This window comes from Hemicordylus capensis, chromosome 4 (assembly GCF_027244095.1).
Source record: "Hemicordylus capensis ecotype Gifberg chromosome 4, rHemCap1.1.pri, whole genome shotgun sequence".
Taxonomy (NCBI): Eukaryota; Metazoa; Chordata; class Lepidosauria; order Squamata; family Cordylidae; genus Hemicordylus; species Hemicordylus capensis.
The window spans coordinates 271,222,161-271,247,005 of record NC_069660.1 but is presented as its reverse complement, the minus strand read 5'-3'; the positions used below and the strand labels follow the sequence as shown (position 1 = coordinate 271,247,005).

Genomic DNA, 24,845 nt, shown 5'->3' with positions numbered 1-24,845 from the left:
CCGAGTTCAAATCTCCATTCAGCCATGATTGTAGCTGGGTGACTCTGGGCCAGTCACTTCTCTCTCAGCCTAACCTACTTCACAGGGTTGTTATGAGGAGAAACTTAAGTACGTAGTACACTGCTCTGGGCTCCTTGGAGGAAGAACGAGATATAAAATATAAACAACAACAACATCAACATAAATGAAATAAATACAAATAAATAAATTTTAAACACACAACAACAACAAAGAGCTGTGTGGCACCTTATATTTATTGTAGTATAAGCTTTCATAGATATTCATGTGTGGGGTATTCTACATGATTATTCTGGAGCACATTTTTGCTTTTATAACTTGAACTCTGAGCTATTCTGATCTCCCTTTTAAATTCTTTATGATATAGCCAAGATCAGATGTACAAAATCACTGACAACTTTGAAGATATGGTGTGAAACAACGTCAAAACACTAGAAAAAGATGCTAGTCATCCTACACATCTCAGAAGCTGCACATTCGCACAACAATCCTCATTATGACTTTTTTAAAAATAAAGTTTCACTAATAAAACTAAACACACATATTGCTAGCTGAGAAAGGTGGTTCATTGTCTGCATTTGTTTTAAACACCTTTTGCTAAGCAACATTTATTCAAGTTCTCTTAAAGGCATACCTTCACCTGAAAGTCTGATCAGCAGCTTTGAGCTGATAAGTTTTCAGAGATGTAATACAGCACCAAGCATACATAAGACAGCCTAATGTATTTTTTAAGCTAGCACAAACATTTCATACAGTATTACAAGGCCTTGCTTTATTGCTGTGCTGTGAACCCTTTGGCATTCATCAGTATTTAACAGGTCACAGACTCTGAATGCCAAGCTGCTTAATCATTTTCCTTCTTTTGCTACTCAGCAAAATACCAGATATCTACAACAGCATAGCATTAGTCTGCAAAGGCATGTTAACCATTTTTAAAGGCTCTTTTAAACCTTTATTCCCACAGATAATATTTGTTCCCAGTATTATTAATGACAGATGGGATTCCTGGCAATTCTGCTTGTTCTGCAATAGAAAGTTATGAATGTGCTTTCAAATATATGGGAAGAGATATTTCTATATAGACCAAATTGCAACATGGTCATCAGCTGATATATACCGTGTTTCCCCAAAAATAAGACAGTGTCTTATATTAATTTTAGCCCCAAAAATGCACTTGGGCAATTAGTGGTACATCAGAAATTACTGCAAGGTCTTACTTTCGGGGTAGGTCTTGCTTTCGGGGAAACAGGGTAGCAGAATACCCAATATCACCTGTATTCATGTATACAAATTGCAGCCATCAGCATGTGTATTGTAAGAGCCACAAGACTAACAATTTGCACACATTTCTGAATAAGCCAATATTGGTGCAGTATTTTCTAACAATAGAAGACTGCTATCAGGCAATGATGAAAGTCATGGAAATGAGGCAAGAAAACATGCATTTGGCAGGAACCATGCCTAACTTATTTGACTGGCAGCTATACCATGTTCCTCTTGTAACCTCTAAGTGCCTGTGGATGGTTTAGAACCAACTGCAATTTCAAGGAGCAAGACACAGGTATGAAAGAGACAAACACGTTTTGGCTGCATGATTTTCCAAATAATAATCTCTGCACTTTTCTCTAAAAAAGAATAGCAGCACTGTGCTTTTAAGAAACAATGGATGTGCAGAGCTGTTGGTGCATTTTGCACAGCACTGAAATGGGGCTTAATTTCCTGTCCATCTTGTGCAATTTGTACTCATTGCACCTTTGACATACACTAAGGCTATGTACATGAGCAGGGGGGCGGGGAAGGCAGGGTCCAACTCACCTCCCCCCCCAGACAATCAAGAGAATGCGGGGTGCAGAAGCACGGATCTCCAGAGGCCAGGACGATGCATCCCAGCCTCCGGATATCCCACAATGCACCATGTGTCAAGTTGGTGGATATCCCTGTGAAATGGGCATTGGGAGATACCCCTGTGGGATGGGCGCTCTAGGTGCCCATCTCTGTGTCTGTTTGGGCCACCTGCAGCTTGAGCAAACACACGATCCCAGATGTGGGGTTAAAGGTGTGCTTGTGTCCTTAACCCTGGCTAATGGCTGGGTTTAAAAGTAGGGTTAGACACCACGACAGTGCCAGAGCTGGGCTTGATCCTGGCACTGCACACTAACAGCCTTACCCAGGCCAGGCTAGTCTGGGTTAGGCTGCTCGTGAGAATTAGGTCACTGTCCTAAAACTTTTTTTTTTTTAATGGCTGGATCCTATCAAAACACTTGAACAGCAAGGATCCGGAACACAATGGCTAACATGCTGATTAACCCTGAAAGCGGGCAAGCAAAAGAAGCTTATGTGCAGTACTTTCAGGCCCATTTCAGCAATGTGGCTACTCACACATGCATGGGGATGGTGGTCATATTTTTGTGCTGATCTTTTCTTCCCCTGGAAACACTCTACAAGACCTTTAGATACATTATTTCAGGTGGCAACGGGTGCTTCCAGGGGAAGGGGGAGCAATAAAAATTGCACATACACCTTACCTGTGAGTGGCAGCACTACTGAAGTGGGACCACAGCCACTGAATGCATGCTTCTTTTGCTTGCACTTGTGTGTTAGTCAGGATGTCAGCTGCTAGCGGAAGGAAGGAATGTTGTCATTCCTCAAGCAAAGTAAGATCACTCTGCTAGTTGTGAAATCAGCATGTAGTACAATTAATTACAGATTGCCCTGAAAATCCATTCAAGGCACCAGTCACATTGTATTATAAAAATACAGGACAGAATTGTGAAAAGCTTGTGTAATTAAAAGAAAGGGTGGGGGTGGGAGATAATTCAATAGGAGAGTGTGAGCTTACAAGCTAACAATAAGGAGCTAGGCTCATAAATCACTACTGGCTGACATCCTGACTACATTAACTAGAGGAAGTCCTACTGAAATTTAGTAGTCCTTTAAAGTAACTCCTAAGCAGTACTACTGAGTAACTTAGGCTAGATGTCAACCACTGAATGCACAAAGAGTGTGGGGCGAGAAAAAGAAGAAAATAACCAAAAACGGTTTATACAGTCATTTTGAGAGTCCTTTACAGCTTAAGGAATTATCCAGGCAAAGAAAATGCTATGTGAATATGCTCTTTAGTCACACAATGTGAAGAGTGAATTGTACTAGTAAATCACCTGAGCATACAACAAGCAGTGGCCATTCTGAAACATTTGTAGAAGCATGTCATCAGTTGATTTCCAATGGTGAGAAAATATGGATTTTTAAAAAACTGGGCTAAATTTCTGATACGTGTGCACATGTGTTCCTCCATCTCATGAAGACTGCCACCACTCAGATATATCTGAACTGGGCAAAGTCAATGTCAGTTCCTCAGGAAGAGATCTGTTTAAGTTCTGCTACCGAAGCTTCTTTTGGAGATACTGATGACTTAGGGCAAGCTCATGTTTACAAAACATCTGCCCTACCACTGAGTTATGGTTCCTTTGTAAAATGTACATCATGATGATGGCACAATGACTCCGTATATAGTGTCTGCTCACACTGTCATACTGTCCTCTCAGTGGTCAGCTATGGCTGACAACATTTTGAAGGATGTAATATTAGGGCAAAAAGAGTGTGGGGAAAGAAGAGATAATAAATAAAACAAACAGATGAGGCCATAGCTCAGTGGCAGAGCATCTGCTTTGCATGTAGCAGGCCCCAGGTTCAATCCCTGGCATCTCCAGGTAGAGCAGGGAATGCCGCCTGTCAAACTCTGGAAAGCCACTGTCAGTCAGTGTAGACAATACTGGTCTTAATGGACCAGAGGTCTGACTCAATATAAGGCAGTTTCAAATGTACTTAAATGTTAACCAGGACTGTGGCAACAATAAAGTTAAGGACTGGACAATAAAGTTAAGGACAATAAAGTTTTTAAATGTCATCGGAGGCTGATGAAAAGCAGATTTCGCAGGACTTGGAATTCCACATGCTGGTCACTACCACGGAAAAGCCTTTCTCCTACCAACACTAATCTGCATGAAGTGAATCTGAATTGGTTCAAACCAGCTGAACCAGTTATCAAACCAAACTAGCTTTCAGGTTTTTTTAACCAGCAGAACCAGTTATCAAACCACTTTTTAAAGCAAGTGGCTGACATGCAATGCCGCCCTACAAGGGCAGAACAAGAATTCATCTTCGCAAGAACAAGTATTCATCTTCGAATACTGAATAGTTTCAAAATATCTTAAAGAAAGGAAATTGACAGTAATATTTACTTATAGAAATGCAAATACAGATAGCCCTCATTATTAAAGGGGATTCCATTCTCGCCTATAGGCATAAATATAAACCTCAAATACCCAAATCTTACCCTTATGGAAATCTAGGGGTTAGGTTACTACACAAACAAAAAGGCTAAAAATGGAGTGCAGGGAGCATAAATAAGAAAAATAAAGTATTCTACCAAGCCCTCCTGGTCTCCAGCAATCCCCTCTCACAACCCCAATTCCTCCAATCTTCACAAAAAAATCATTGGGGTTCTTGGGGGGGGGGGGTTAAAGAGCCACAAAATCAGTCATTTCCAGGTAATTTCTGGCTACTCAAAACCACGAATAGGTGAATTTTAGCCTAATTTTATACCACAGATAAAAGAAGCCAGGTCTCGAAGATTCATCCACAGAGACATGAAACCACGATTGTTGAAACCACGGATAACGAGGGCCACCTGTACTGCACACTCCAAATTTAGAAATATGCAATTCTACTTACATCAGAATAAATTCGTGTTCCAACAACTCGGGCATAGTGTGGATTTGCCTGCATGCAATTATGAGGACAATAGACTCTTAAAATGGGAAAAGAAAAGAAAATCAGTAGTTGGACAACATGAACATAATTATTTCAGATGCTTTATTTCCCCCCGCCCCCGCTGTTTTTAACTCAATGAAAGGAAAAATTAAACTTCTAAATAATTGTATTGTGTTGCTCCAGCACATTGTTTTATTCCTTTCCTTGTTCTCTCCAGCATCTGGACTTCAATACAGTATACTATGGATTGCCTGAAGACTTCTCGTCTGACTGTGACACCAGTTCATAGCTCTGTATGTATTCTGATGTGCATATGGAGCTCTGATGTGTGAATGAGGATGCTTCTTTGAATAAATGAAGGTGGGACACTCCATGTGTATAGTTCTTAATATATTCTCTTCTGAAAACCTGGCATATTTTGAACTATCTGAATGTCAAAAGATACTAAAGTCTCATGAACTTTAGAATCAATTGAGTCACACTGCACATTCAGTATCACTTTAAGATTGACGATATGGGTCATAGTCTGTGTGTGCTCCTAGACGGGGCTTTGACCTGGATACACAGCTGTCAGATGTGGTCAGAAATACATTTTACGAACTTCAGTTCATGCACCAACTGCACCCATGCCAAGACCATTCAGGTATATATGAAGCTGATTATACTGAGTCAGATCACACACTGGTCAATATGTTAAGAGGTCCAGAAATGGGACTGCCTATACACTCTCCTTGGCACCCATATGAAAGTGCCTAGTCTGACTTGACCTGTGCTTGAGAGAAAGAGTCCAGGTAAAAGACAGTGTTGAACACTGAAACTAAGGGCAGCCCGGGAAGTCAAGCAAGGAAGGAGGTATAGCAACCAAATCTAACCTTACAGGAATCCGCACAGGGCTCCATGAACCCAGAAACAGACTTTCTGTATGACCCCCTAGAGCCTTCCTGATACCCCAGACAGGCATCCATGACTTCACTTGTTTTATTTATCAGCACACACTCAATTTTTCACCTGGGTGTTAAAACCACTCAGTTCTTCTTCCTGGATCTAAATAAGCCTTAGAGTCAATAAGCCCTTCAAATCTTTACATTCAGTATTTCACTTCCAAGGTAATTCCTCTTTGAATCCATTGTTCTATTGTTTCCTATTAAAGAACATTCCCATTAATTTTAACTCTAAGAGGCATTGTTTTAGTGTCATTTACTCTATAAAATATGTGGTCAACCCACCCACCCCACCCCCGCCAATTTGCACAGTCTGTGGGATCCATCCCAAGGCACTTGCCCCGCTGCTTGTCACCACTGCATCTCCCTTTTCTCCACTGCGACTTCAGCTTCCTTCTCTTCACACTGGACAGGTAAAATTAGAGACCCCCATTCCCTTCCTGAAATCCTGGGAGCTGTTTATTTTTCAACCCCAGTCCCTGCATAGGTGTGTGTATATATATATATATATATATATATAGAGAGAGAGAGAGAGAGAGAGAGAGAGAGAGAGAGAGAGAGAGAGAGAGAGAGAGTGTGTGTAAGCTACTAGGTAGAAAGGTTTTAGATCCATTTTTAATCAGAGAAGTGGGAAAGGGGATTTACTCCTTTCCAGGTGGGAAGGGTGGTTAACTCCTCCCAAGAATAAAAAGAGAGCCCCTATAGGGACTCCAACCTGAAGGTCCAACCTGGAGACTGCAGGCTCATGTGAGATTAGTCTGTTAAGAGAAGTAAACCACTCTGGTCCATTATTTGGGGGTAACCAAACAAATGAACTTGTCCAAGGGTGGAAAAAAATGAAGTACTGAAGACAAAGACAAATGGTCATCTTCCTACGGACCGCTGTGATGAAAGCATGAGCCACACTCACAAAGGATCCCTCAGACGTTAAACATCTGATTGGAGAATGAATTCCAGCAAATTCTCCCAGCCAAGGTTACCAATTCAGTGCCCCTTTTGATTCAGGTGACTCCTACCACATTGCCTTGCTGTTCCGCCCTGTTATCCAATCCATCATCAGCTCAAAATATCCATCCGCCACTTTCACCAGTGATGGCCTGCTGCTGACACAGGGATTGCCATCTGCTTCAGTATCATGTCCAATTTGCAAGAGTCCTCTTTTATTTATATAACTTCGCCTCAAACTTCTCTCCATAGAGACTCGAACTGCGGCCCTCCTTGACAGAATGAAACCAATTCTCCCTGTTCTTTCCTAGTGACTCTACCCGGACTCATTCAGATCTCTCTGTGCCATTCTCTTCTTCAGATCTCTAGATGGGCTCGATCTACTTTTATTACCCAAATTTGTTAGGGTTTTCTTCACTCTCTCCTCTGCTCCCTTCTCTAGTACTCTGGAACAACTCAGTTTACTTTCCTCCCCCAAACTAGTTTGTATTTGTCCTTCTCTTCTTCTGTTTCCTCTCCAGTCCTCTGGACAAACCCAATTTGCTTTGTCTACTCCAACTCATTTGAGTCTCTGTTCCACTATCCTCCATTCTCTTCTCTGGATCTCTGAATGGACTCAATCTGCTTTCTTTACCCAAACCTGAGCAGGTCTATCCTTTGCTTCCCTCTGGTCTTCTGGATTGACTCAACTTGCTTTCCTTCCCTGAACTTGCCCAGATCTGTTCTCCACTTTCTTCCATTTTCCTTCCAGTCCTCTAAACCAACCCAAGTTGCTTTCTCTATCCAAACTCATCTGAGCTTTCTTTGTCCTTCCCTCTGCTCTTCTTCCGGTTTATCAGACTGATGAGCTACTTTTCTTTCCTGAACTCATTTGGCTTTCTCTTCCACTTTCCTCTGCTTCCTCCCTGGAGCTCCAAATGAGCTCAATCCATTTTCTCTACCCAGACTCATTCAGATCTGTCTTCTCCTCTTGCTCCTTCTCTGTATCTTTTCACAAGCAATGACTTCCTGCTTTGTCTGATATTGCTCAGATCTCTCCCTCTCTCCCTTATCCTCTACTCTCTGCCCTTCCCCCCTCACTTCAGGGAAGCCTGTGGTTGTGATAGTGTATACATTTAAATAGCCAGTATAGCAGAGATTAAGTATTAATGGCCAGACATGGAGCCATCTTGCATATTTTGTAATATGTGGGAATGCCCTGCATGTTCTATTTCATTCAAGCCTCACTCTCTATTCAATAAAATACATTTTTATTTGTATTTGCTTTCTAGGAAACTGCCTTCTTAATAACTTTAGTGAAAGGTCCCCAAAGGGGCACAACAGTACCACAACAGTAACATACAATATTGCTTATGATTGGCAGTGATTTTATAGGGTTTCAGACAGGAGTCTTTCACAACCCGATCTGGAAATACCAAGGACTGAACCTGAATCTTCTGTGTGCAAAACAGATACTCTGCCACTGGGCTATGGCTCCATTCAGACCTGGCCAAGGTAACACATGCCTTGATGACATCACAATTGGATCACTGCAGTGATCTCTCTATGGAGCTTCCTTTGAAAACTGTTGGAAACTGCAACTAGTATGGAATGCTGCAGCCAGACTGCTGACTGGTGCCAGATATTGGGAGCATATAACCTGTTACTACAACAGTTACATTGGCTGATGGTCCACTTTTGAGCCCAATTCAAAATGATGATCATTAAAGTCTAAAGAGTTTAGGATTGGGAAACCTTAAGGCAAAGGGTTTTAAGGGGTTCTCAAACTTGGGCCCCATATAGTGTTGGGCTACATCACCCATCATCACCAGCTACAAAGGGCAAAGACCTTTATTCCCAATGGGAGGGTCATCACTGCTGTGATTATGCAATCCATAGTAGCGACAGAGTCTCTCCAAGCTTGGGAAAAGCCAAAACATGGTTTTTACTTATATAGACACAGCACATGCTGTGTCCATATGAGCACATGTTCCTTGGGTGGTATGCTATGATGTATGTGTACCTTAAAGTTTTGTAAGCTGCCTTGGGTGGTTTTTTACTAATGGAAAAGAGGGCTATAAATGTCCATAATAAATAAATTTGGTTACTCATAGATTCTTCTTCAATCAGCTGACAACAAAAAATAATGATTTAATTGCTTTACCTTGGACAATGTGTGGCCGGCTTGTAAAATGGGCATAATTGTTCCACAGTTGTTTCACAAGTGATAGCTTGCACTGAAATAGTAACACAAGTATATATAGCCTATTAAATGGCATATTATCTATAAAAACATTAATGCTTTATATATGTAAATATATAAATAAATGCTAACCTGCTACTTTAGAGACTGTGAAGGAATTAGCAGACTGGTATTTGCTGCAATAAAAATAATAAATTTTATTATTGTTATTAATATGCAGAACTGGTTTTTGTAGGTTACAGAAGGTGATGTACAATAAAACAATAAAATTGTAAAACAATTTAAAATATAATAATTACTGACAAATTCTTTAAAAATAAAAAACACTGACAAAAGAGTCCAAATAATTAGTCAGGGAGCTGCACTTAAGGTCAATGAGAGTCACCACTGCCTCCTGGGCCTTGCACTGGAGAAGTACAGGTTGCTTACATGTAGCAATAGCAATAGCAATAGCACTTACATTTATATACCGCTCTATAGCCGGAGCTCTCTAAGCGGTTTACAATGATTTTAGCATATTGCCCCCAACATTTCTGGGTACTCATTTTACCGACCTCGGAAGGATGGAAGGCTGAGTCAACCTTGAGCCCCTGGTCAGGATCAAACTTGTAACCTTCTGGTTACAGGGCAGCAGTTTTTTACCACTGCACCACCAGGGGTACCAGTGCAGAGACCTCCTCGGAACCTAACAAGCTCATTTCTCCTGCTTTGGGTGGGAACCCTGCCCCCAGCCGCTATATGCAGCTGTGCCACTCCACATCCCATCAGTCATGGAGTCTGCCTTCAGTAGACCCAGTGTGGAGGATGGGAGGGCATGTAAAAGGAGAGATGACCACTAGAAGAACCAAAGTTACAGGTGAGCAACCTGTAGTTCTTCAACGGGGTCTCTGTCCTTTACACCAATGGGCACAAAACAAGCTAGCACCCCAGGTGGAGCGAACAAACAGAAACAAGGATGCACTCTGCAAGAAGTATTCATTTCAGAAACAAGTACATCAACTGAAAATGGACTGCAGGACACTCCTGCCAAAAGCACCATCCCATTCTTTGGCATAAATAACATAATAATTGATAAATAAGTGGGGTGAAGCCGAAGTAGCTGCCTGACAGATAGCAGCCAAGGGGACCGTGTGATCAAAGGCAACAGAGGCTGCCACAGACCTAACAGAGTGCGCCTTAACGGTTGCAGGCAACTGCTTATAAGCCAATGTATAGCAAAGTTCAATTGTCGAAACTATCCACCTAGACATAGATTGAGCAGAAACCTGGAGACCTTTACATGGCCCATCAAACAGAATAAACAGAGAAGGAGTTTTCCTCCACTCAGCAGATCTCTGGACATAGAAGGATAATGCCCTCCTAATGTCCAAACAACGTAACCTACGCGAAAAATAAGAGAGCGCGCGAGAGAGAGCGCGAGAGAGCGTGCGCGAGAGAAAGGAGATTCCTATTCGTTGCCGAGCTGCAGATTCCACGATGTCTACTGAAGCGCGGATGATGAAGATTGAGGGGATGAGGAGTGGTGCAGCCGCATATAGCGGCTGGGAGCAGGGTTCCCACCCGAAGCAGGAGAATAGAGATTGTTAGGTTACGACAAGGTCTCTGCACTGGTGCATAGTCCATTTGTGTAAGAGACAGAGACCACGTCGAAGAACAATGACATACATTAACTCTGCAATTGTTCATGTATGTCAAAATGGGTGGCTCCCATTGAGCCTAAGTGCAGCTCCCTGAAGTAACTGTGAAGCAGAATACTCAGTGTGACCCCTCTGGTCCAGTGTGGGAGCAACCAATTCCACTGAGCAGTGCTGTGCTTTGTTCAGCACTGGTGAGGCTCCTTTAAGGGAAACAGACCTCTCAGCCCCCAACATCATCTCAGTAGAGCAAGAAGTGCTGGGAAGGACTACACTTCCCAGCACCCCTTGTACATGTTCCAAGATTATGCTGTGGTTTGACAGGGCCCTCTCCACTCACCCAGCACTGGGAGAAGTGAAGCACTGCACTGAGGTTAGCTTGATGGGAAATGGGTCTCACCTTTCCCCAGGTAGTCAGGTAGAGAGGCCACCAAGTAATAGGCCACCGAGTAACAGACTACTAGAGTAACTGCACCAGGAACAAGGAGACCGTGTTCCGTCTAACAGGGATTCCCAAATGTTGTTCACTACAACTCCTAGCAACCCCAAGTGTAATGGCTTTTGGCTGCGGATTCTGGGAATTGTAGTCAACAATATCTGGGAATTCTTGTTAGAGGGAACACTGAAGCAGACCTTGAAACTGAGGCAAGGACTGCTTCAAACAGGAAGCTGCTTATATTCTTCCTGCTGCAGGAGAAGGCAATTGGTTGAACTTACAGGGTGGAGCTTGCTTAGAGCAGCAATAGCCAGAGCCTCAGACTAGATAAAACAAGGCAAGTGGGACTTGAGAAGACTGAGATACTGCTGATCTATTTTTAAAAATAAATTTATACTTGTTCTCCATAACTGTTATGCGACAAAGTATCAGTCAATAGATGAAAATTTCGGACATATAGCTTTTTCAGAAATTCCAAATAAATTATTTAATCATTAAAAACACTGAAAATTTGTTTGAGTCCTAAGTACAATTTTTGTTGGAAATTTGTTACATTTTTACTCACCCAATTGACTGAACTCCATTTCTATAAGACTTAATGAAATAATTTCTTCTTCCTTGCCTGGTAACATCTACCCAGCCACCATCATTGTCTACGATGCCATAATGTATAGCAGCTCTGCAAACACTCGATTGCTAAGGAATTAAAACACAGAAACAGAAATTATGATCAATACAATCTGACTTTTTTCATTACATTTTAAAGGCGGGAGAATTTCTATTACAAAGAGAATACTTGTGTTTTGTTAAATGTGTTGTTCTGGCAGCAATTATACATTAGCCACTTTTGGTTTCATGCTGAATTAACATGAATTAACAGATGTCAGAATGCTGTGCCACTCTGACATACATGATTGTGCATTTTTTTATACATAAGTTGTCAAGTCAGACCTCATTCTTTTGTTCAGAAATAAGACGATGAGTAAAGTCTGATGTAGCTGTGCAAACCTAATAGCTATTTTTTTGAAAAAGGTATGTCAAGTTTGTTGTATCCTTAGGTGGGTTTTGTTTTGAACATAGTGAGGCTATTCACACGCTCGTGCAAAATCGGACGGAGGGAGCCCAGCTTGGTTTTGCACATTCATGTGAACCACCAGGATTGGGCCCAATCCCAGCAATAACGCAGTGGCAAACCCGCCTATGTAGCCACCCTTGAAAATTAGGTTAAGGGAGCGAGTGCTCCCTTAACCCCATTTTTTGATCATGTGGCAACTGCGGCTGCTTGCTGCAGGGATCTCGGGGAGGGGGATCCCCATGATACACAATGCACCTGCGTGGTGCATCCTGGTAGTTCCAGGGGGTGGGGCGACACATCCCGGTCCCCAATACTCCCCATTGCTTTGGCATGCGGGGAATCATCTGGGCGCATGGGGAGTGCACCTAGCAATGCATGCGGGATCAGTTGCAGGGAGGGTAAGTTTAACCTGCTCTCCCCGCAGCCCTTTCTGAAGCCCTTCTCTGTAATCGTGAGAAGAGGCTCATGATATGCATTAGTTAATCCTTCTAGCTAATAAAATAAAATAGAACTGCACTGAATATGAATTATAAATATGTTTACCATGTCATAATGCACACTTCCAACCACTTTGGCATTGCTGTCCAAGCAGCCAGCGGGACACTCATACCTGGAGAATTAAATAGGAATTGATCTGAGAATCTATGATGGAAATATAATTATTAGATGAAATGTAGTCTCAGCAATTCTGGATAAAATATAAAATGTATCCTACCTATTGCAAGTGGTTCCTTTGCATTGGTCCCTTAACCGTACTTCACAGGAAATTATTTGAGCTGGGGGGAAATGGCCTGTATTACTGCTGTGTTTCAGAATATTTGGGTAGGGATTCAATTAGAAAAGCAAGTATATATTTTAAAATTGATGCTTTCTTACACATTTGTTGCTTGCTTATGACTTCATTTCTTTCACTGTCATCTCTGGATGGATGTGACCTCAGCCGATTTTGTGATGCATCCTGAACATGTGACTGGTGCCGTTCAATTTCATTGGTTTCCATCTCTGGAGAGTAAAGCCTTTCGGAACCTTCTGTTATAGTGAATGAAACAAATAGGATTTAATTGTCCACTTCTAAGTTCCATTGTTCTTATAGTTCTCCCCCTGAAATCAATCGGTTGTTAAAATGTTTAACACTGACTGGCTTATGCTCGTTATTTTTACTTCCAAACATTGCTTTATAGAGCGGTTCACCTAACCATGGAAATTAATAGCATGGCAAAACCAAAACCCAGTCTAATTAGGAACCAAAATGCAAAGCCTCCTGAAAAAATGAGAGTGATTCTCTCTTTGAGTTCAGACAATTCTGATTTATGATATGATAGAACTGGAGATGTTTTTTCATGAATAAACTCCAAAAAGATATAACACAAGTGGGAGCTCTTCTCATGACTGGGGAGAAGAACTCCTTCGAGGTCTCCAGGGAGAGTGGATTTGCCTGACCCTCCCTGCAGATGATCACTTACTCTTCGCTGGGCAGGCGGATTGTCAGCCCAGACAAGCAGTGGTTTACCTGCGGCTCTCCTGTGCCTCCACCAGATGCTCTGGGGGTTGGTTGCAGGGAAGTGCCACCACCAGAACTCCAATAAGTAATGCATGGTACATTACTAGGATCCCACTCCCCCGCTAGTGTGCCTGACACGGCTGCCAACAGCCAAGGCAGACACACGAGCAAATGAGGTCAAGGGAATGCTCACTCTCTTAACCTCATTTAAGCAGGAGGCTTCACAGGCGGGTTTGCCGCCATGTAGCCACGGGGATCGGGCGTGATCTCAGTGGTTCACATGAGCGTGCAATGGCTCCTTTAGTCTGGTTTTGCACGCTTGTGTAAATAGCCTCATTGTTTCAGGTTTTATTACAACATGTTCAAACAGCTAAAATCAAAGAATCAGACGTTGGTATTCAAAGGTTCTAAAGCAAATTACAAGAACAAAAATTAGGGCAGAAATCAATAATTAAAATAATAAACTTGTTTTCTGATATTTGAGGGCTTCGATTTATTGGAACTAATCACATTGATTCTTACACAATTAATTCAATCACCATTATATACTAGATGGATTCAGCAGCTGAGAAAATAGCTCATTTGGGCTAGTGACGCAGGGCAAGGAGCTGAGCGAATAGGATATAAAACAATTATCAGTTATATTTTGCTGCCCACAGAGCTCTTTTTCATAGGAGAAAACACATGCAAGGCCAATAAAACATCTGAAATCAGAATCCTCCTTTCTTCTGCCTAGAGCACCAACAATAGTGCTGGTACTAGACGCAATGATATCAGAAATGAATTTGTTGAGTACACACCTTTGTAGCAAAGATTATCTCTACAGCCACCTCCAAAACTAGGTGGGCATGCAGAACATGGGCGACCATGCTTGTATGGTGCATGACCCCACCAATTACCCCTAGGGAGAAAAAAGGATATTATTAAATTTAGAAACTTAAGTATGTAGTACACTGCTTTGGGCTCCTTGGAGGAAGAGTGGGATATAAATGTAATAAAATAAATAATAAATAAAACTCATGACAAATATTTATCACATATTAAAAAAGGTTCTCACTAAGTTAACATGATACACTGACACCTGTGGTTGTGAACATAATGTTGACTAATCTGGTGGGGCTGACTGTTCCACCATGATGATCATGCTCATTTAGTCCAGAACACCCCCAACATATTGTTGGGGTTTTTTGAACTGTTGCACTACAGGCACAATAAATGCTTTTGGTTTAAGAGGAGAATGTGATTTAGTTACAACATCTAGAGCTATCTCCTGAACATCTAGAGAATCTCCTGAAGATTATAGTTTGCCTCTTTTTTGAGTGGAATTTCTATTGATGATTTTGGTAAATTTGCCAAATGAGAGCTATCAGTATGCAAACTCAGGATTACTGACGTTTCTCCTCATGAGAGCAGTGGGGAGACTGGGTTACATACTCCTTAGGGAAGTTTCTACTTGGAGTAAAGCTGAAAGGGCTTGGATAATTTTATAAGCTTTTGCTGTCATTTATGTTGTGAAGGCGGATGGGTCAGATGGCAGACCAAGGGACAGAAATATAATGTCATGAAGACAATTAATAACTGTGCCACTTTCCATGTTTCACCTCAGCCTGAGCAATGTTGGGCTGAGTACTAATGCAGCCCTTGATTTCTGGTTGCTATATTGCTGAAAGAGTCCAGAAGACAACTAAATCACAAATGGCAATAGATTCGACCACACACTCCACCTGAGATGGTTCTGACAGTGATGGTAGAGAAGTTTTCTTCTTCTTCATCATCACCATTACCTGCACAGAAGCTGATAACACATCTCCTTTGAGCTAGGGCTACCAGAAGTATTGGTGTCTAATATTGTCTACATTCATCTCACCCAGAAGCTGAGTCATCTGCAGCCCACTATGACTTTACTAGAAGCTCTTGAAACATACCCTGGGCATGTGTGAAGAGTTTTTTCATGACTAGATTTTTTTCCATTACCAGCTTCATGTGGTTGTGTTCAAGTTACCCAACCACATGGACAGTTACTGATTATGAAGGCCCGGGTCACAAAATGGACATTCCACTGGGAGTGGGGTACAGGTGGCCCTTGTTATTCGCAGTGGGGGGGTTCTGTTCTGGCCTACATCTGCAGATAATGTAACTGTGGATAATGAAACCTTAAGTCAATGGGAATTGGGGGATTAGGTTCCGGAGCCCAGGAAAATGACCAAGAAATAACTGAAAAAGCAGGGTAAATGCAGAAATAAGGATGGAGCACAGCATGCTACCTTGGCCACCTCAGCTCTCCCACTCTCCAGCAATGCCCCCCAGTTTCTCCAGTAATGCGTAATCATGATGTTTCCTTAGCCCACAGGTGGTTTTTAACTTAGCAGCACATGGCCTGATTGGTTGGTAGGTTGGCCAAAGAAATAGCACAAAATTAAATCCAATTCAAGTAAACACACACAGAGGAGTGTGTGAGAATCAAGGAGTGAGAGGAGAATCAGTGTACAATGGATAATGGAGAATCAGTGTTCAATGGAGTGTAAACTGTCATGAGCTACTTTAGGAAGGGTGGTATATAAATCAAATGAATAAGTAAATAATATAAAATAAATAATTAAAATCAATTTTTGATTTAAATTGAATTTTAATTGAAATTCAAATTCAATTCAATTCTGTAATTATCAAAATTAAAATTAATTTTTAATTTGAAAATTTTAATTAAAAATAAAATTTCATTAACTTTTATAAAAGTGATAATTAGCATCTTACAAGGGCAGTACAATGCTGCAAGAGGGTCCAGAAAATGGCTCTAAGAAACTCCACAGGAATGGCTCTAAAAAGGCTCCAGAAGCTCAAGAGCTATGGCTCCAAAAAGCCACCAAAAGCTCCAGAAGGCTCCCAATGGATACCAAATGCTACCCCAAATGGCTTTTAGAAAACACAACATCTCTAAATATGCAGATCAAAGCACTCCACTATCCTCCTGCAAACTCCTCTCACAACCCAGGAGCATGTGCATCAAGAGAATGGCCATGTAAGGGCAGGACTGTGCTGCCGAAAACTGCAAATATTTGAAACCATGTACCGCGGATAACGAAGTTGGGTATATATTGCCCAACCACAGAAACGCAAAACCACAAGTTCCCATACCGTTTTTACCTGACTTAATGCTGCTCAAATGCCAAGCACGATTGAGCAGCCTTATTAAAAACCATAATTCAGGTGAAATGCTGCCAATCAAATCTCTTCTAATCATCACTTACGAAATGAGCAGATTATGTTCATAAATAGAGCTGGCAGAGTTTAAAGAATGCTTGGAATGTTGCAATTTTGGACCACAACAGATTTAGTTGGAGCTCTCCTAACTTAAAATGTGATAGCGTTGCACTGTGTCAAATTCCCACTAGAAACAATGCATCACATTGTAGAAACTCAAGATAGAAAATCTGATCTGATTTTTCCCCAGCAACCTTATCTAGTTAATTATTTGTTTATTTTATCTTTATAAATAAATATAAATGTCGGGGTGTACCTACACATTACACGGAAATGTGGGTGCAGCAGAGTCCTGATTCATTTTCAAATAAAATAAAATAAATGTTGCTTAAAGGCGACTTTAGAGCAGAGGTGGGCAAACTTGGTCCTCCAGCTGTTGTTGAACTCCAACTCCCACAATTTATTGTGGCTGGGGAAGATCGGAGTTGTAGCTCAACAACAGCTAGAGGGCCCACCCCTACCCACCCTTGCTTTAGAGGTGCTTAACCCTTAACTTTTGTTTGGAACGGCATAGTGCAGAAAGTTGTTTGGTATTTGGGATGATTTGGATTGCAGAAGTGTGAAGGGAGAGGAGTTAAACTCCTCCCTGCCACTCCTCGTCTCCAATCCAAATGACACTATCCAAAGTAGGTTTTGTTTTTGTAAACAAATTGCATTGGTACTCTGTTACACATTTTACAATGCAATGTGCATTGCCCCTTAGTCTGCAGCACATACTTACTTGGGAGAATAATTGCACACCAAGTAAATTGCTTTTGGCCATATCTGACCCCAGACATTCATGTTATGACACAAATTAACGGCACAACCAATTCTGCTACTTGTTGCCCAAACCACCTAGAAGACAAAAAAGAAAAAGTTAAACATCTCTTCCAAATAAAAACAAATGTGTACAAAAATGTAGTCTACCAAAGTTGCAAAACAGTAATTGTCACATTCCCCTTTATAATAAAGCACGGACATAGGTGACATCCAAAGTACTGTAAATGCAAGGAATTTTGCAGATGTAGACTTTCACAACTCCTCCCCATTTCAGCCCCAAGTGACCTGAAAAGCTGCTCCTGAGGTTCAGAACAGAATATGTAGTGCAGGGAGCAACAAAGGAGAGAGAAATTCCCCCAAATGAGACAGACACATGTTACACTTATCTCTCAGCCTAACCTACCTCAAGGGATTGTTGTGAGAATAAGCACAACCATGTACACTGCTCTGGTCTCCCTGGAGGAAGAGCAGGATATAAATGTGATTTTTTAAAAAAAGCAATGTGAAGATTTTAATATTTTTATTAAGTTGCAACCCAGTATTTTATTTTATGATAGAAGCAAATTAGTATGTATCCATTTAGGAAATGTATTAGTTGTGTAACAAAATACTTGATTTAAATAAATTATTTAATTCAGTCTTTTCTCTTTGTGATTTGAACAGCTAAAAGAGATACATTCTGAAATTAGAAATAAGTCAAAATAATACATGGTAGTAGTACAGACATGTTTAGAAAAATGGAAAGTGAATACTCTTTAAAACTCAAGAGTAAAAAACAATTAATTTGTGATATGATTATGCTAGGAATCCTTTGTAATGTCTGCTCCAAAGAGAACTTGAACTCTTCTTCATGTTACATTGACAAGAGAGTCCACTTGCATCCTATGTTTTTGCAGATTCAGGAATTGATCTCATGTGTACATATGAGTAAAGTATAATATATATATTGGTAATACGTAGTAATATGTGGGCTGGATTCAGCAACAGACTTTGTCTTTTTTATTTCAGAATTCAAAAACAAACACGAATGTCCCGGGTCTGACAGCTGGACATACAATTTATCCATTTGTATATTATATTTTCTTATGTTTATAAACTTAGAAAATCAGCATCCTAATCTATAACACATGCCAGTATCCACACTGATCTGTTTTGTAGCAGGCTGACCCATCCATTTCAGTGATTAATGAGCCTATTGTATGAATGAAGTGCCACATGCAAAAATCAAATTATGAATCAGTGGCCAGGAGCATATAGTGCTGGCATGTATGCTATCGATTGTATCAGAAAATCCTCATAGTTCATAGTATGCACGCAAATAAGATATGTGCATTTTCTCATATAATCCATTACATATATACCAGCCGTATATGCTCATGACCATATGACAAGTTAGGCATGTACATATTCCATCCACATGGCGGCGAAGGGGGAACAAACCACAATGGATATTTGCTGTAACTAAAAAAAAAAAAAGTGCGTGTGAATCATACCTTGGTAAAGGTTTTGAAATAATCCTGAACTGTATGACTTCCTATGTTTTTGAGCAACTTCCTTTTGATTTCTATTGGTCTAAGCTATCTTATATCTAAACTAATGACTATAAACTGGAAATAAGCATGCATACCTGTGTATAATGAGTGCATACAGGACCAGAACATCTATAGGGGCAATAAGGGTTGCATTCTTGAGGATAAGGATAGCTAAAGTCTCTTACTTCATCATACCATGCTTGGACATGAAATGTTGGAGGCCTATATCTACAAAAAGAAAAGAAAAGAAATAAATGGTTAATATATTTTATGCCATTTCCACAAAGGCAAAGAGACTCAAAGTCAAGTGTATGAAGATTTAGAGTATGAGGCTCCATAAAGTATAACATATCCTTAAGATAAAAGGGTTCCACACCATGCAGAGCTTTAAAGGTTAAAACCAGCACCATAAACCAGCACCACTCAATTTATGGTGCTGGTTTTAACCTTTAAAGCTCTGCATGGTGTGGAACCCTTTTATCTTAAGGATATGTTATACTTTATGGAGGCACAGGTAACCAGTATAACAGACAAAGAACGTACTGGATACGTGTCTACATCCCAGTACTAGGATGGGTTGTAGCTTTCAAAAAATTGTCAAGAGTAACCATACCCAGAGCACATTACAGTAATCAAGCCTGAAAGTTATGGAAGCATAGATCAGAATAGCAAGGAACTGATCTGTCTAGAAGGAGGAAAAAGCTCCAGATCAGACGCAAGACACTCATCACTCAAACATCAAAAGTCAGTAAAGTGTCTGTTGCTGCCATTAGTAAAGACAATGTTTCTGTATCATGTTCTTGGCTTAGCAGGGGTCTCCACTGAGGCAGGGAACTGAAAGAAACACAGGGCTCAGAAAGTTTAGAGTGGAAAAGGATCAGAACCTTAGCTAGCTCCAGGCAATAATCTACGAGAGCCAAGTCTAACAACACAAGAGAGTTGTTACTCCATAACTGCCTAGAACAGACTAATGGTTTTTATGGCTGCTACCCAGGCAAATTAGCCCTGCCCCCTTCTCTAGGTAAAGCTCTGCTTCTTAAAGGGGCCTTGCCCAATTTTCCAAGTGTTGAATCCAGTGGCACTGAAGGACCTCTATTGGGCTATTAGTTCCTCAAAGTACTTCTTCAAGTCAGAGGATGAAGGCAGCCTGTGTCCTGAGGTTCTGGAGGAGGTGCTGATTGGAGACCCATCATTCTCCTGGCCTGGGAGTCCCAGCATTGTGGGGTTGCCAGGGTCTTCTCACCCTGTCTCATCCCCTGAACAGTCTGCCTTGTTTTTCAATTGCGAGGGTCCCAGATTTAGGGTCATTCTATCAACCACACACTTAGCCAAAAGCACATTTTCATTCTATTCTAAAATAATTTTTAACAGCTATTTCTTTTCATACCTTCCCCAGTGTGCTCCCAAATTCTGCCCAATGGATGGAAGTAGACTTGAAGGCCCATGTTCCCAAAGACATGTTTCAGCCCAGGACTGTGCTGATCTCTCCAGCTCTACATCCCACGTCTGTATTTGAAGCAGGGTGGGAAGAAGAACAACAAAAAAGGGTTGTTGGTTTTACAAATGTCAATCTTATGAAAGAAAAATGTCCCCCACCCTCACTTGAACACCCTCACTTTGGAAACCCTCACTTTAGGATTTTAAGGAAAATCTCTAAGAGATATGCTACCTTTATAAAGTCATAGATACAAGTGCTTAAATTGCCATCTAATCCAGGCTTTCATCTCAAGAAAGGACAACCAGACTCTCTATTGATCTATTTATACAATGCAGATCATTATATGTACAAGGAAACAACAAGGACACTGAAACATAGAGCTCAAAGAGCAAAATAGCCAAGTGACATTTTACAGATTGTGGGAAAACACTCCCAGAGAGAAGGTTCCTTCCTAACCTTAGAGAAGACCAATCTGGAAGGGGGAAAATCAATGTGCTCTCTCAAGTGCTTTTGGGGGGAAATGATGGTACACAGTGTCACCAGCAAACTGTCTCTAGTGTGGCAGTCCTTGATTATTCTTCCTAAGATGAAGAAGTAGGAAACAGAATGAAAAACCAGGGATCATTCTTCATATATTTTCCCAACTCTGTTTTAGATTCCTGAAGGTTCTTTGCTCCTACAACTGCTCCACAAAGACTATTTCAGCAATTTAAGAGGTCTATTAAAAGCCTTCTGATCTGTCACAACATCTGTAATCAATAGCCTTTTCACAGCCACAGTTCTATCTATCCAGAAACAGGAGGATAGGGCTGTAATTCTGTAATTAGAAGCCCAGCACAGGAGAGAGAGAGAGTCCATCTGCTTCCCACCCAGTGCTGCCTGGGGTGAGAGACCAGGTGGGTGCTGTGGGCTCCTTCTGCTGTTGCCTGCCTGTTCCTGCTTCCCCTGTGGGGCTGCTGCCTCTGGGTAATATCTGTGGGGAGTGTGTGCAGGATTGGGACCAGCTTCTGGGTGACTCAGCAGTTCCTCAGGTCACCCGCTCAGCTTTGGGCTTTACAGGAACACTGACTGGGCCTGTCACTGTTGGGGGAGTCATCTCAGGGGATAATGAGGGCCAGGGCCAGGTTGCTTGGCTCAAGATCCCTTGTGGGTGTGTGAAGGGTTAGGGGCTGGGCCTTTGAGGGTGGGGCTGATGTCTGGAGCTTGGGTTGTGCCAGGTCTTTTGCAGGTATGTGTTGGGGCTCTCTTGAGTGGGATAGTGCTGGGGGTGTGCCAAGCAGCTCTGGGGCAGCTATTGCTGTAGTGGTGGGAAATAGAAGAATTGGCACTGGCAGAGTAGCTGGCCATTACAGGGAAAGGGAAATCAGTAATTTGGTAACTTCAGGCCTCGGGGAGCTGTTCCAGTGACCCGCAGAGTCTGGCCTTGCTCTCCTGCAATGCCAGGTCAGTTCAGAATAAGACCGAAATTGTCCACAATTTGATTGTGGATGAGGGCACTGACCTGGCATGTATAACTGAGACCTGGTTGGGGGAGGCGAGTGGTCCTGTGTGGGATCAGCTTCTCCCACCAGGTTATTCTGTCGTGGAGCAGGCTAGGGGAAGTGGGCAGGGGGGTAGAGTGGCTGTGGTCCATAAGAATACCATTTTCCTTACCAGGCCCCCTGTGAGACAGCTGACTTATACTGAGTACATATTTTTGATGCTGGGAACAAGGGATAGATTGGGGATTCTGTTGGTGTACTGTCTGCCCTGCTGCCCAACTGACTCCCTGACACCTGACAGAACTAGTCGCAGAGTTGGTGTTGGAGTCTCCTGGACATTTGGTGTTGGGGGTCTTCAATATCCATTTTGGGGCTGGCTTGACTGGTGCGGCTCAGGAGTTCAAAGAGGCCATGACAACTATGGGCCTATCCCAATTAGTTTCTGAACCAACTCATATTGCTGGCCACGCACTCGATTAGGTCTTTTGTTCAGATCAGGGGGGTATTCTGTGGGTGGGGGATCCAGTGGCTTCCCCATTGTCATGGACAGACCACTGCCTGGCTAAGGTTGGTTTCACAGTTGCAATCCACGCCTGCAGGGGTGGTAGACCTATTTGGCTGGTGCATCCAAAAAGGCTGCTGGACCCAGTAGGATTTCAAAAGGCCTTGGAGGATTTTGACGTTGGTGTGGCCGGTGATTCTGTCGATGCCCTGGTGGGAACCTGGAACAGGAAACTCATCAGGGCAGTAGACATGATTGCTCCTCAGTGTCCCTTCGGACCTGCTTCAAAAATGGCCCCTTGGTATACTGAGGAGTTGTGGGGGCTGAAGCGGTTGGGTAGACAGAAGATTGGCTGATAAAAATTTTGGGATAGGCAGAGATGGCAAAACTTAGAGTACTGATAAGAGATCAAAATTTGGAAGGTTTTAAAGAAGACTGGAAATCATTCTTACTCTACCTAAAGAACTATTTTCCTAATATTGATTTTTCAACAGGGTTTGAAATTTAGTAATATTAGCAGGTTGAGTAGACTAAAATCGAGTTTGGTAAGATATAGGTTATATGTTTTGAATTATTATAGCAAGGGTTAATTGTATAGTTAGTGATTCGTGCTGATTGGTGAGCTGGAAGTCAATTTTTGTTTAATTGGATGTAATGAGATATTCAAGATATTGTTAAAATCAATAAAAATTTAATGCAAAAAGAAAGAAAGAAGAAGAAGCGGCTGGGTAGGCGACTAGAGCACAAGTGGAGAAGAACTCAGTTCGAATCTGACAGGATACAGCATGTGACCCATTTGAAGACTTATGTGATGGCGGTGCGTGAAGCAAAAAAGAGATTCTGGCCAGTGTGCATTGCAACTGCAGGTTCACGCTCAGCAGAGCTATCCCGGGTTGTAAGGAGTTTAGTTTCTTCTCCTTCTACTTCCAATCAGTCCCGGCGGTCGTTCAGCTTCTGCTGTGATGCTTTTAATGGGATCTTTGCGAACAAGATCTCCTGTATTCGGGCCGACTTGGACTCCACTATTTCTGTAAGATCTATGGAGGAGGTGTCACTGTGTCCAGCAATCCCTCTTGCAGTATTAGATTGGATCAGTTTCAATCTGTGACTCCTGAAGATATAGACAAGCTGCTTGGGGCGGTGCACTCTACCACCTGTTCTCTAGATCCTTGCCCAACTTGGCTGCTTCTATCTAACAGGGAGATTGTTGGAGGTGGCCTAGTTAATATCATAAATGCATTGCTGAGGGAGGGTAGGGTGCCTCCTTGTCTGAAGGAAGCAATGGTTAGACAACACCTTAAGAAGCCTTCCCTGGACCTCTTAGCAATGGATAATTATAGGCCAATCTCCAATCTCTCTTGGTTGGGCAAGGTGATTGAGATGGTGGTGACCAACCAGCTCCAGGCAGTTTTGGAGGAAACTGATTATCTAGATCCATTTCAAACTGGCTTTAGAGCTGGCTATGGGGTTGAGACAGCCTTGGTCGGCCTGATGGATGACCTTTACTGGGGAACCGACAGAAGGAGTGTGATTCTGCAGGTTCTTCTGGACCTCTCGGCGGTGTTCAATACTAATGACCATGGTATCCTTCTGGATCGCCTGGGGGAGTTTGGGATAGGAGTGGAACCACTGCAAAGCAGTGCCCCCTATCTCTCGGGTAGATTCCAGATGGTGGAGCTTGGTGACAGTTGCTCCTCAAAATAGGAGCTGTTATATGGAGTCCCTCAGGTCTCTATTCTGTCACCAATGCTTTTCAATATCTACATGAAACCGCTGAGTAAGGTAATCAGGAGATTTGGTGCTGGGTGTTACCAGTATGCTGATGACACCCAAATCTACTCCTCCTTTTCATCTTTAGGAGATGGCACTCATTCTCTCAATGCCTGCCTATAGGCAGTAATGGGCTGGATGAGGGAGAACAAATTGAAGCTGAGTCCAAGCAAGATGGATGTGCTCATTGTGGGGGCTCAGAATCTGAGGGGTGAGTTAGATCTTCCTGTGCTGGATGGGGTTATACTCCACCAGAAGGAGCAGGTGTGCAGCTTGGGAGTAGTCCTGGACCCAGGCCTCACCTTGGTATCTCAGGTGGACGCCATGGCCAGGAGTGCTTTCTGTCAGCTTCGGCTAATTCGACAGCTGTGCCCATTCGTTAAAGAGGATGACCTCAAAACAGTGGTGCATCAGCTGGTAACCTCCCGGCTTGACTATTGCAATGCTCTATACCTGGGGCTGCCTTTGTACGTAGTTCGGAAACTTTAGTTAGTTCAAAATGCAGCAGCCAGATTGGTCTCTGGGGCAACCCGGAAAGATCATATTATGTCTGTTTTGAAACAGTTACACTGGCTGCCAGTATGTTTCTGGACTAAA

General features: G+C 42.2%; 1 protein-coding gene across 2 annotated transcripts in view; it reads right to left on the bottom strand.

The window, feature by feature from the left end:
• Positions 1 to 24,845, bottom strand: part of CRISPLD1 (cysteine rich secretory protein LCCL domain containing 1) — a 53,908-nt gene that overhangs the window by 3,041 nt on the left and 26,022 nt on the right. For both annotated transcript variants that reach the window (XM_053247698.1, XM_053247699.1), the window contains exons 3-13: positions 20,445 to 20,563; positions 19,153 to 19,285; positions 17,485 to 17,600; positions 14,306 to 14,406; positions 12,881 to 13,033; positions 12,720 to 12,780; positions 12,548 to 12,614; positions 11,495 to 11,625; positions 8,992 to 9,035; positions 8,821 to 8,893; positions 4,753 to 4,828 (exon numbers count right to left, since the gene is read on the bottom strand). In XM_053247698.1, coding sequence (XP_053103673.1) covers positions 4,753 to 4,828; positions 8,821 to 8,893; positions 8,992 to 9,035; positions 11,495 to 11,625; positions 12,548 to 12,614; positions 12,720 to 12,780; positions 12,881 to 13,033; positions 14,306 to 14,406; positions 17,485 to 17,600; positions 19,153 to 19,285; positions 20,445 to 20,563 — 1,074 coding nt within the window. The remainder of the gene's footprint in view (positions 1 to 4,752; positions 4,829 to 8,820; positions 8,894 to 8,991; positions 9,036 to 11,494; positions 11,626 to 12,547; positions 12,615 to 12,719; positions 12,781 to 12,880; positions 13,034 to 14,305; positions 14,407 to 17,484; positions 17,601 to 19,152; positions 19,286 to 20,444; positions 20,564 to 24,845) is intronic.